The sequence below is a fragment of the Electrona antarctica genome (assembly GCF_951216825.1).
Source record: "Electrona antarctica genome assembly, chromosome: 12".
NCBI lineage: Eukaryota > Metazoa > Chordata > Actinopteri > Myctophiformes > Myctophidae > Electrona > Electrona antarctica.
This window is the reverse complement of record NC_136793.1, coordinates 46026483-46038546: the sequence shown is the minus strand read 5'-3', so window position 1 is coordinate 46038546 and position 12064 is coordinate 46026483. Positions and strand designations below refer to the sequence as shown.

At 42.3% G+C, this 12064-nt stretch overlaps 1 protein-coding gene across 1 annotated transcript in view; it reads left to right on the top strand.

Annotated features, from left to right (window-relative positions):
• Window positions 1–11826, top strand: part of fam81b (family with sequence similarity 81 member B) — a gene marked incomplete at both ends in the record, with an annotated part of 45606 nt that extends 33780 nt beyond the window's left edge. Inside the window, 3 exons of the mRNA XM_079517001.1 lie at window positions 7471–7606; window positions 8606–8807; window positions 11693–11826. Coding sequence (XP_079373127.1) covers window positions 7471–7606; window positions 8606–8807; window positions 11693–11826 — 472 coding nt within the window. The remainder of the gene's footprint in view (window positions 1–7470; window positions 7607–8605; window positions 8808–11692) is intronic.
• Window positions 11827–12064: the final 238 nt, after the last annotated feature.

Sequence of the window (12064 nt, the reverse complement as noted above, 5' to 3'; positions counted from 1 at the left end):
GAGAGAGAGAGAGAGAGAGAGAGAGAGAGAGAGAGAGAGAGAGAGAGAGAGATACTTTATGTACAGAATAACTGTACCTCTGTACCTTTTACAGACAGACAGACAGACAGACAGACAGACAGACAGACAGATTCACTGTTGGCATGGGTCTCTGTTCGTGTTCCAATCTCACTGAAATATCTGCTGCCTCAGCCAGCACTTGCAGTGCAAGATAAACAGAAGAAAGTAGACCAGACCACTAGACTAAATTAATCCACTTGCAGCATGCTGTATTCTCTCTTGTCACTGCTTTGAGATTCTGCTGCTGTCCTTAGCAGTTGATCTGCTGGTTTAGCCGAAGATATTTAGTGCAGAGCGAAACCAGGAGGTGTTTCATAACATATGTTGTTTATTTTAGAGATACAGTATTATCTAAAAAAATACTTCTGGCTGCTCGGGCCATGGAATTTGCTGTGCACGGTCATGTGCCCTGGAGGAAGAACCCTATACTGATTTATGTGTAGGCAATGCTTTGGATGTGTTTTGTTTCACTGATTAACCACTTACTTAAACCCTATACACTTTGACGTAATTATAGAGCCTCCACAGGTTATACTTGCCCTAGCGTCCCTATTCTGGGGGGCGAAGAATAGCAGATCTACATTTCTAGGCTTTTCACAATTTGCACAGTGTTGAGTGTTGCATCATAAACCTTTCCTCTATCAACTCCTTCAGTTAATATACACGCCAATACCGCTGGATGGTACTGGATGGCGCACGCGCACGCGCACACACACACACACACACACACACACACACACACACACACACACACACACACACACACACACACACACACACACACACACACACACACACACACACACACACACACACAGGCCAGGGAAGAGGGCGGTACAGTACAGTACAGTACAGTACAGTACAGTACAGTACAGTACAGTACAGTACAGTACAGTACAGTACAGTACAGTACAGTACAGTACAGTACAGTACAGTACAGTACAGTACAGTACCACTCACTTCAGACGGGTCTGATTTTTACTTTTTGCTCCACAAATGAGATTGCAGGGCTCAATGGATGCAGATGTTGGTCTTTTCAACTAGCAGGGCTTTGAGATTCTAATTGTCCTTATGCACTCTGTTTCTTTGGAATTTGTTTCATATTTTACTCCTGTCTGTGAGTTTTGCTATTGAGTGTCCAACATCCCACTAAAGAGCACGTCGTATAAATGAAAATGAAAATCCAATTACACAAACTGACTCATTCATTAAGGCAGCAGAGAGGTGAGGCCCAGCGATGCAGGACGTCATAAATTACAGTAGTTTAAGTACTTACTGTAAGTAGGATTAAAGACAAAAGAGCGTTAAAATAATATCCAAGAATGATCCCGTTTAGACATAATTCCTGAGGATTACAACGTAGAGCGCGCAAAGACTGTGCAGGCATTAGGAGTAGCTTATGTGAATTAAGAAACATCCCTCTGGGGGGGTAAACAGGATGAACTGAATAGGAGCAGTATGGGTTTATCAGCAAGAGATGTACGCTGCTGTAGTTTAATAGCACAAGTTTCAGTAGGTTGTCTTATTGATTATTCAAATGAAAGGTCCTCTACAACAGTGCTGATTTCGTCGACTAAAACTATGACGAAAAATGTTCGTCGACTACCTTTTTTCACCGATGAAAACTAAATAGAAACTAAATTGAAACTAATAGCTTTGATGACTAAATCTAATACTAAATATATGGACAATTTAGTCAACGAATAAAAACTACACTAAAATGTTAGGAAGGGACTAGTGGACAAGAGATCCAGTAAAAGGAAAAGACACAAGTCATTTTACACTTGGTTGCATGCTGAAAATAGCCAATCTACAAGCTTACAACGCGGCGCGCTGAGACGCGTTGTAAGCTTGTAGATTTTCAGCAAGCGTAAAATCAGCGTAAAAACGTAAAATCAGCCATTAGGGCATCAAGGCCCGCAAAAATACTTTTTTGTTGACAAAAAACAACTGTAGATTTAGTCGACTAAAATTGCATGACATTTAGTCGACTAAAACTAGACTAACACTAAAGCATTTCAGATGACTAAAATATGACAAAAACTAAATTAAACTTTATTCAAAAGACTATGACTAAACAAAAATCAAAATTTGCTGCCAAAATCAACACTGCTCTACAACTATCAGTAGGGTTGTCTCGATCTGATCATTTTCAAATGATCGGAATCGGATCGGGAGCCAAAAAACGTGATCGGGACATCCCTATAGTATCAATATTATATCCATATCATGATATTAGACTGGATATTGTCTGTGATTTGGGATATTGTACTAGCCTATGGCATAAACGTGTTCTATAAAATATAAATATCGGATCGGGAAAAATCGGTATCGGCAGATGTTCAAAATCAAATGATCGGAATCGGATCGGGGGCAAAAAAAACGTGATCGGGACATCCCTAACCATCAGTACTGCTGTAGGCTACCGTTATTATCATTATACAATTATATCTTATAATCTTATTGTGACCTTCTTTGAGACTAATTATCAGGTGAATATTCTGCATACATAGCCAAGCATGCAGGATATTAACCTTTATACATACTGTAGCTACTGTACAAGAAAATAGAATCCACTGGAAACACACACAATAACTAGAAAAAGTGCCCTTCTGGGCACAGGTCTCCACCAGGAGGATAGGAGTGTGTGTGATGTTTGGCAAAATGTTTAGGAGTAATATAATTGTGTGTGTGTGTGTGTGTGTGTGTGTGTGTGTGTGTGTGTGTGTGTGTGTGTGTGTGTGTGTGTGAGACACAGCTTGGCCTGTTGTAGCGCCACCATGAGGCTGATTTGAAAACTGTCAAGTGGCATTTCTTCCTCAGCCTAGTGGGAATATGCATGCACAGTTTCACCGCAATCGGACGCTGCGTTGAGTAGTTGCGGCGATTTGTACAAAACGGGTACAAAGCGGGCTACTCCTGAAAAGTTTAGAAGCCAATCGTAGGCAATGAAGGTGGATTATGAGAAATGAAACAAACCCGTCTTGATCACATGACTATGGAGAGCATGTGTACCGATTTGCGTGAAATTTGGATAACATCTGAAGGAGTAATATTAGACAATGTGTTTTACATATGTCGGCCTCCTGGTGGCGCTATAAAGAGCAGATGTGAAAAATTGCAGGCAAAGGTTTTTCCTTGGCCTCTAGGGAGTTGGCAAAGGAGGTAAAAACACTTTTTGGCCGGTTATAGCACCACCATGAGGCTGAGTTGAAAATGTTCACGTGGCATTTCTTCCTCGGCCTAGTGGGAATGTACGTGCGCAATGTCACGGAAATCACATGATGTGTTCATGATTTGCAGCATTTTGTTTGAAACTGAGCACTCGTGCGAACTTTGGAAGCCAATCTTAGCCAATCAGGATGGAGTCTGAGAAATCTGAAAGACCCGTTTCGTTGAATGGCTCTAGAGAGACTGTGTACTAATTTGCTTGATGTTTGGACAAAATCTCTAGGTGTACTGTCCAAAAACTTGTTTTGCACAAAGCGGCCTCCTGGTGGCGCTATAACAGGCCGTTCTGGAAATTTTGGGGCAGAGGTTCATCGTTGGCATCCAGGGAGTGTGTGTGCACAATTTGGCATCGACCGGGTTAACGGTGCCGGAGATTAGCTGTTCACAGACGGACGGACGGACGGACACACGGACACACGGACACACACACGGACGGACGGACGGAGTGCAAAACATACTCTCTCCCCATGCCTTCGGCCTGGTGGAGACAATAAAGGCTGCATACCAATACCTCAAAAATCGATGCCTTACATTTATAGTAGCAGGCCAATTATAAAGATATTGGAAACCAAGCATGCATGCTGTAACCTGACCCCGCCAGATGGGGCAGCAGAGAGTACACTGGGTCCCCCCCTTAGAGTATATATGAATAGAGACGTCACCCGAGTTCTCCTCCCATCCACTTGCATTAAGTTGCTCAAAAGCGCATGAGGCGATTTCACTCCTCCTTCCTTGTAGGAACAGAGTGCATTCTGGGATTGATTGGGCCAAATTCATGCACGCGCTGCCATTGCACTGAAACCGCGTTCACGTGTCATCATGAACGTGCGCAATGATAGTCAACGGACCAGAGCGTTCATGAGTTTGGCCCAGCGCTGCAATACCAAATTCGGCCACTATGTCCATTGCGCCTCAGGGTTTCCTCCGGGTGCCGTCTCTATTCATATATACTCTAAGGTTCCCCCCTATATATATATTAACCTTTATACATACTGTAGCTACTGTACATATATAATCCACTTGAAACACACACAATAATAAAGGCTGCATACCAATACCTCAAAAATGGACGCCTTACATTTATAGTAGCAGGCCAATTATAACCTGACTCCGCCAGATGGGGCAGCAGAGAGTACACTGGAGTGTACTCTCTGCTGCCCCATCTGGCGGAGTCAGGTTAAGCATGCTGAGCACAGACTTCAAACTGGATATTAGTAGATTGGGTTGTGGGAAGAGCAAAGTGAGTCACTGTTATCTTTTTGTCTCCGTTGGAGTAATACCTGGTTGGCAGTGGTTGCTTAGTAACATTCTAAATTTGGAGCTACAGATTCTGTGCTTTCAACGAGCTTAGCCCAGATACCCTGGGTAAATATAGTAATCATTTCATTTCATTTCATTTCATACAGTAGGCTACCACAGTATCCAATATCCTATACTGAAAGAGACAGGTAAAAGCCCCTAGTCTAGGTTATTATTGTCAGCTAACTAAATCCGGTTGCATTAATTTACAGCAATAGCAATACAGCTGATCCTAAGATAGAGTTTGTATGCCGTCGTGTTATATTTTTATGTATTTTGGACACTTTTTTCATTTGAAATTTCACTGGAGAATATGCCCCTTAAGATGCAGCATATCGGCCTGGGCCATGGCTCAGTGGTCCAGGCACCGTGGCTGGTAATCCAGTCTGGCAGTGTGCCGCGGTTCGACTCCCGATCCCAACGGCCTTTACTGCATGTCTTCCCCCCCATCTCTCTCCCCATTTCCTGTCAGCCTACTGTCTGTTATAAAATAAAGGCGAAAGCCACAAAAAAAAAACATTTAAGATGCAGCATCTCATTTTCTTCTCAAGGGTCCTCAAAGCACAACATGAAACAAGAAAACACAAGACAAAGAACAAAGGACAACATATCAACAAGAACATACAATTTACAATTGACATTTAGCAGACGCTCTTAATCCAGAGCAATTTTCAGTAAGCAAGAACAAAATCAAATACATAAAAATAGTCATAAAGAATCATACGTAAGCTGATATTCCACCTAACTGTGGAATATTTATGAAACTATGCGTATACACTAGTGCTATGTCTACAAAAATGCTATATAAATTACATAAATTGAGCCTTTGCATATGCCTGTAAGGTCGTCAAGGCTAGGGCAAGTGCAGTAGTACGGCAAGTGCTACTGGCTACGACGAAGAGGTGGAAGACTACGGCGGAAGATTGGGAGTGAGTCTGCAGTTCTGATTGCAATGGGAAGTGCAGTTTTGGAAGAGTTTGGGACGAGTTTGGGACGCGTGGAGTGCTGTCCCAGTGTTTTAGTGAATGTACTTCCAGGCTTCGTACGCACATATCAGACGAACATGCTCTGTGCTGTCCGTGTTTCATGGCCGCCTCAATGCTTTTCCAATGGAAGTCACGTGGTTTGACCAAACAGTTTTGTGTGATGGGGGGAGGGGGGGGCAATCAAACACAAGTGTTTGGTCAAACCACGTGACTTCCATTGGAAAACCATTGGGGTGGCCATGAAACACAGGCAGAGCACAGCACACTGCACAGTTGTTCTTTATGTGTGTACGAAGCCCCAGCTTCCCTGTGTTGGCTGATCTGAGCGTGCGGGAGGGTTTGTAGCATCTGATCAGACTTGTGAGATATGAGGGTAAGAGACATGTGAGAATTTTGGCTGGTTGAAGACCAAGGGAGTTGCAGCATTCTGGATCAAAGAGGCTTGTTTGACCGCCAGGATTAATTCATCTATCTATCGTGCATTGCCAAGGTTTTATCGTGCGCAACCCTTATTTTGAAGAGCCACATATCCGTAACCAGATGTTACAATGACAAAGTGTGGTGTCTTGACCTGTTGTTGTTCTCTCGGTCGGTGGTGAAAAAACCTTGTTTTCACCAGAAACGACATTAATTCCGCCGATTTGGAGATACAGGCCATTGAAAGCACCACATAGAGTGCAAGTGGATGCGCGCGCATCTTCAAAATGGCCGCGGCCACTGTCCCACTTTGACTGTTATGCTAACGAGCGACAGCTAACCATTAGATCGGATCAAAACAATGGATTCTGGCGGGCTCCGTATTAAGTGTGCATGCCGGTAGGCTAGTAAGGACTCAAGGAGAGAGTTACAACATAGTCAAGTTTTTATATGACATGATGTCTGGATAAGGAGCTGGTGAGGAAACGCTCTAATTCGTCAAATGTTATAGATATAGAGTGTAAACCTACAGGATCGAGTGATCGCTGTAATGTGTGCTTTGGATCAGAGCTGACTGTCCAGGACAACACCAAGGTTCTTACACATACAGTTGGGTGCCACCGATATTGTCCCTTATCATTTGACCCATTTAGGCCTGACCTCAAAATTAAAAAAAAATCCTTCTAAATCCTCCAGTTTTCTGAAATAAATATTTTCACGATTTTTCAAAAATAGCAGACCTACAAGCTCGTAGCGCGCCACTCGGTGGCGCGCTATGAGCTTGTAGATCTGCTATTTTTCAATAGCTAAATTATAATGTTTAAAACACCAAAAGGGGTTCCCGCCCAAAATGGGTTAACTGTCCTTTTGCGCAGATCACGCAAACCTCAGCAAAAAGAAAAGGACAATATCGATGGCCTCCAACTGTTCACATAAAGGCTCTCCGCCATCTCAAACCCCACTTGTATCAGTGCACTAGTATACATAGAAATGCTTTCAATTGAAATAAAATAAAATTGAAATAAAATAAAATAAGACAATTCAGGTGGCCCAAAAAAATCAATCAGACAGCTGCAGTAGTTGATTCAGAACACTGCTGCTCGAGTCCTTACTAATACCAATACATTTGATAATATCCAGTTCTCAGAGCCATACACTGCAGGCTCCCTGACTGTCAAAACGTTTATTACAGTTTATAAAACATTAAATTGCTTAGGGCCAAAATACATTTCTGATCTTCTGCTACCTTATGAACCATCCAGCCTGCAGGCATCTCAGGTTGTCTGGGACAGGATACTGCTTTCATTAATTCCGTGTGTTGCACTCTAATTCTATGTAGTTTCTTTCTTTTTTTGGGCTATATTCTCATCTTATTATATTACTCTTATTTTCAATAATAACGTAATACTCTTGCGTAAAGCACTTTGAATTGCCTTGTTAAAATGTGCAATAATACAAAATGAACTTGTGCGTACAGAAGCTCTGGTGGGCTGCGGGATGCCATGGAGGAGATAGACAGTGTGAGGAAGTGGGCAGAACAGCAGCTCCATGCCTCTGAGAAGACCAATACACAGAGAAACCACGTACTGCACACTTCACTCCAGGATAAACTGGTAAGAATGGGGTCTTTCTTTACATACTTTCGTTACATAATATTATGTATGGGGTTCAGTGTCTTGCTCGGGGAAACCTCTTATGAAGCTTGGAGCATCCGGGGATGGAAGTTAAACATAAATGTATACTCTGTAGAACAAACAAAGGTGTCACTTTGCTGACAAGAACCAGTCTATAGCTATCATGCCAAAGTTGTTCACTTTTAGATCAGTTTTGTCGGCAAGCGACACCGTCCACAGCTAGACCTAGTGCACTTGACTGCAATTTTGCTGGTAAACTAATAGCCCTTTAACTGCTTATTCTCTTACTGATGTCAGCATGGACCAAAGTCCAAATAATATTACTTTGCGGAACCGTTATTGCAACCGTAGGTCGCAGATTACTATGAAAACCTGCTAAACCTGTCCATCCGTTGATCCGTCAGTCACGCCTCCATATATGGTTGTCAGTCCATCACACCTATGGGCACGTCACGCCACCATATGGTTGTCACCATATATGGCCATCTCCATATATGAAGATCACGACACTGACCTCATCAAACCCTGGATAGCCATCAAACTCTAGACAAGCCCGCCCCAAAGTCATTAGTGCAGAAACCGTCCAGTGAGTGATTTTATTGAGGTTCAGGCTTACGTTCAGAATTACGGTTTGGTTTGGCTTGACTAGGCAGGTAGTGTTGAAGGTTAATTATGGAAATAATGTACAGAAAATCATCAAAGGTACAATTGTGTCACTCCCCCAACTCTTTCCCCATTTCCTGTGTGTAGATACTGCCCTATCAATAGGCATAAAGGCCCCAAAACAAATATTTAAAAAAAGCTATTTCCTTGTGAGGACCAGAAAAATGGCCCTCAAAAGTTTTGTAACATTTTACTATACTTGTGGGAACACACACACACACACACACACACACACACACACACACACACACACACACACCCCTATCTATGTGCCTGACTGTGTGTGTGTGTGTGTGTGTGTGTGTGTGTGTGCAGGTGGAAGCAGAGGCCAGGCTAGCCGAGCGTCTGCGCGTGGTGGAAAGCCGTGCGGAGCACTCGGAGACCCATCAGCAGCGGAGCAGCCACGGCCAGCTGGAGAGACTGAAGCGCTCAGAGACCAAAGTCAGCGGCCGCATCAACTCACTGGAGAGCAGCCTCCGCCAAGAGCTGCAGCTGGTCAAACAGGACTACCAGGAGGGTAGGTTGGTGCTATGTATGCTTTAGTGTTGATTTCGTCTACTTAAAACCATGACGATGTCCATCGAATACATGTTTTCACAGACAAAAAACAAAAATAAAAAACTAAATGAAAACTAAGCTATATGATGACTAAAACTATAGAAGAGATTCAGTAGACATACACTCATTGTATGCTTATGGTTGCACTATGCACTTGCATGCTGGAAATAGCAGATCTACAAGCTCACGTACCACGTGTAAAATCAGCCATTACGACGCCATCAAGGCAGCTCCAAAATAAAAATGTGTTGACTAAATCAACTGTAGATTTAGTAAACTAAAATCGTATGATATTAGTTTTGTCAACTAAAACTATAGACTAAAGGTAAAGCATTTTGGATGACTAAAATATGACTAAAACTTCTAGAATTTTATTCAAAAGACTATGACTCAAACTAAGGATGAAGTGGAGGATAAATGAAGTACTCATATCCGCCCCATGCAGTACTTACTTGAGTCAAAGTATTGATGCTCAGTGGTGCTGACCGATTATGCTATTAGCAGTATCTGTCTTGAGAGAAAAGTCTTGCCCAAACATGGAGGGATGGTGGGACGGTGGATCTAACATTATGAATTCCCCAAAAAATATTCACACAAAAAGATATTTGTGACATGAAAAATAGTCAGTGTGTGAGATTAGCCACGGATAGACAGACTTCTTTTAGATGGCTCACCTTGTAGGAGCCACCCACACCATAGTCAGATAGCAAGACAGCGTTGAAGATGGAGGAGTCACTCAAGCAAGTGAAGCATTTCAGAACCAGAAGCAGCAGAAGCAGCAAACCAGCAGCAAGCTATCTACACATGTTAACAGCTAGACGTTATTATATGGAGCAGACCACAGAAAAACATGACAGCCTGCCTCTGCTTGAAGTGACACATCCATCTCCAACTCCTCACCCTACCAATTTGTAGCTCATTTCCCCAGAGACAAATGAAAGGGAAGACAGGGGTACGTCAGTCCATGAATCTCCTGTCCTGTCAAGACTCCAATATTCATCCTGGCACTGCAGGGACCATCCATCCACACCCCAATCCCACTTACAATCTGGAATGAATTGATGGAAGGAGATGGCATGGGATGGGAGGACAGCGATGCAAAATTGATAAGGCTCGTAAATATAAGACATACTGAAAGAGTGAGAGGAAGAGAGAAGACTGATGTGATGTGATGTGAACTGTTGTGAGAATCATTCATATTCACTCATACATTCACATGTTGAAGGACTGTACATTACCCAGATACTGCTGAAGGCTCTGTAAATAAATGTATATCAGTGTATGTATGTATAAGTATACCAGTCATATACCCACTGTTGACAGTCTGACGTTTGAACATATTCATATTCATTGGCCATGGATGTAGGCCTATATTCATGCATATTCACTGATTATAGATTGTACATCTATGCTTACGTGTATTGATAGATATACTGTGTACAATTTTGTTAACTCAGTCAGACAGATGTCTAGCATTTATTTATTTTGTTTTCATTGCATCTTAATCTCTGTTTTTACCTGGCCTGTGTTGAACTCTCCACGAGTATGACGTACCTGAACTCCCCCAGGGAGGGGGAACAAAAAAAGATGTATCTCATCTCAAATGAGCATATTGAGGGTTACTTAATAATATATAAACACAGATGCCGTGATAGAGAGAGAGAGGGGGGGGGGGGGGGGGGGGGGGGGGGGGTGAGATGTACGAGGGAGTGTATCTGCCTTCAAAACCTTTCTAGTTTCTATATTATTTACTATATTTCATCATACGGACCAGATATTTACATTTCAAACATGGGCAGCTTGGACTTCTGTTGTGTCTTGCCTCTGTAATGGCCGACACCAAACCATATCTATTTATTTTGTTTTGTTTATTTTATTAATGATGTGTCCTTCCTAAATGATGACGTAATGTCAATCGGTCAGAGGGTGGTTGGTTGTCATGCAGGTAACCCTTATTACCTGTCAGTACAGTGGGCGATGACACGCAGGTGCGACAGGGGAAAGGCAACACAGTTTCCGAACGTGCGTGGTCTTTAAGTGTGTGGTCATTGCGTTTTTGAGTGCTGCTGGAAAGAACGTGGATGATAAATAAACAGATTGGCATATCCAAAAGATGCAACAGCTGTGGACATTGAATTAATCATGCACGTGACGTGTCAACCGTTTAGTCAACCCAGTTGCCCTCCTGTATAGTCTACTACTGTTAGGCTTTACAAAGGGGATGTAAGTGATCATTTGTATTAAAAATATTTAGATTTTCATTATTGTGAGAACGATGGCTTCCATTTTCGCATTGCAACTTTTCAGGACTAGAAAGCCTGCAGTTTCTATTAGCTTGTATTCCCCATCGATGATGTCACTGGAAGACGGTTTCTGAACTGCCCACAGCCCTCCTATGAGACACAGACCGAGTAGAAAAAAATTGCGCCATTTCTTTCATGATTATTAGTGAGGACCTATTATATGAAGATAGGTTGAAAAGTGGTCCTTTAATGATTGCTATAATAATATTATTATTCCATCCTAAAAGAATCTGGATCTCAGACCAAAACAACAAAATGCATAGTTTGCATGATGGTGGAACTGGCGTTTTGGTCTTTAACTTTTAAACATAAGTCTCACATAAGTCTGTGTTTCATGTGTTCTATGTGTGTCCAGACAAATCTATCAATGTAAGTCTAGGTAGATTATGTTTCTTCTCCATCATTTCCTTGTGCTTGGGCCCCATTAATTGCTACTTTCTGCTTTAAATTGTAGACTCGCATTCTTTATTTCTTCCTTCAATTGGTAGTTTCTCTAAATTGTTCAGCTATACTAACTCCACAATTCCTGCTTTTTGGACAGGGTTTAAGTCGGTTCATGACGCCATCGACTCCCTGAGGCAGATCGTTGACGCCAGATCCCGCCTGGACAAAGAGAAACTTCAGAAAGACTTGAGACACATCCGAAGAAAGATGGTGGGACTCGGTGACCCGTGAAACATTTTCAAATCAGAAAATGAGTTATTTTCTGCAAGGCCACACAGCCATACTAGTGTAAATCATGCTTTAGTGTCACTCTCTCCACTCATATTCAGTTGTTCTTGTAGCAGGCCTATAAACGTTTGAGCAAGTTGAGGTTCTGTATAATTGTACCTATAGCTGCTTTTATCTTCCATCTGAAAATCCATTCTGTGAGGTCTTTACCTCAAAATCTATAGTTGTTTGGATGTAGTCT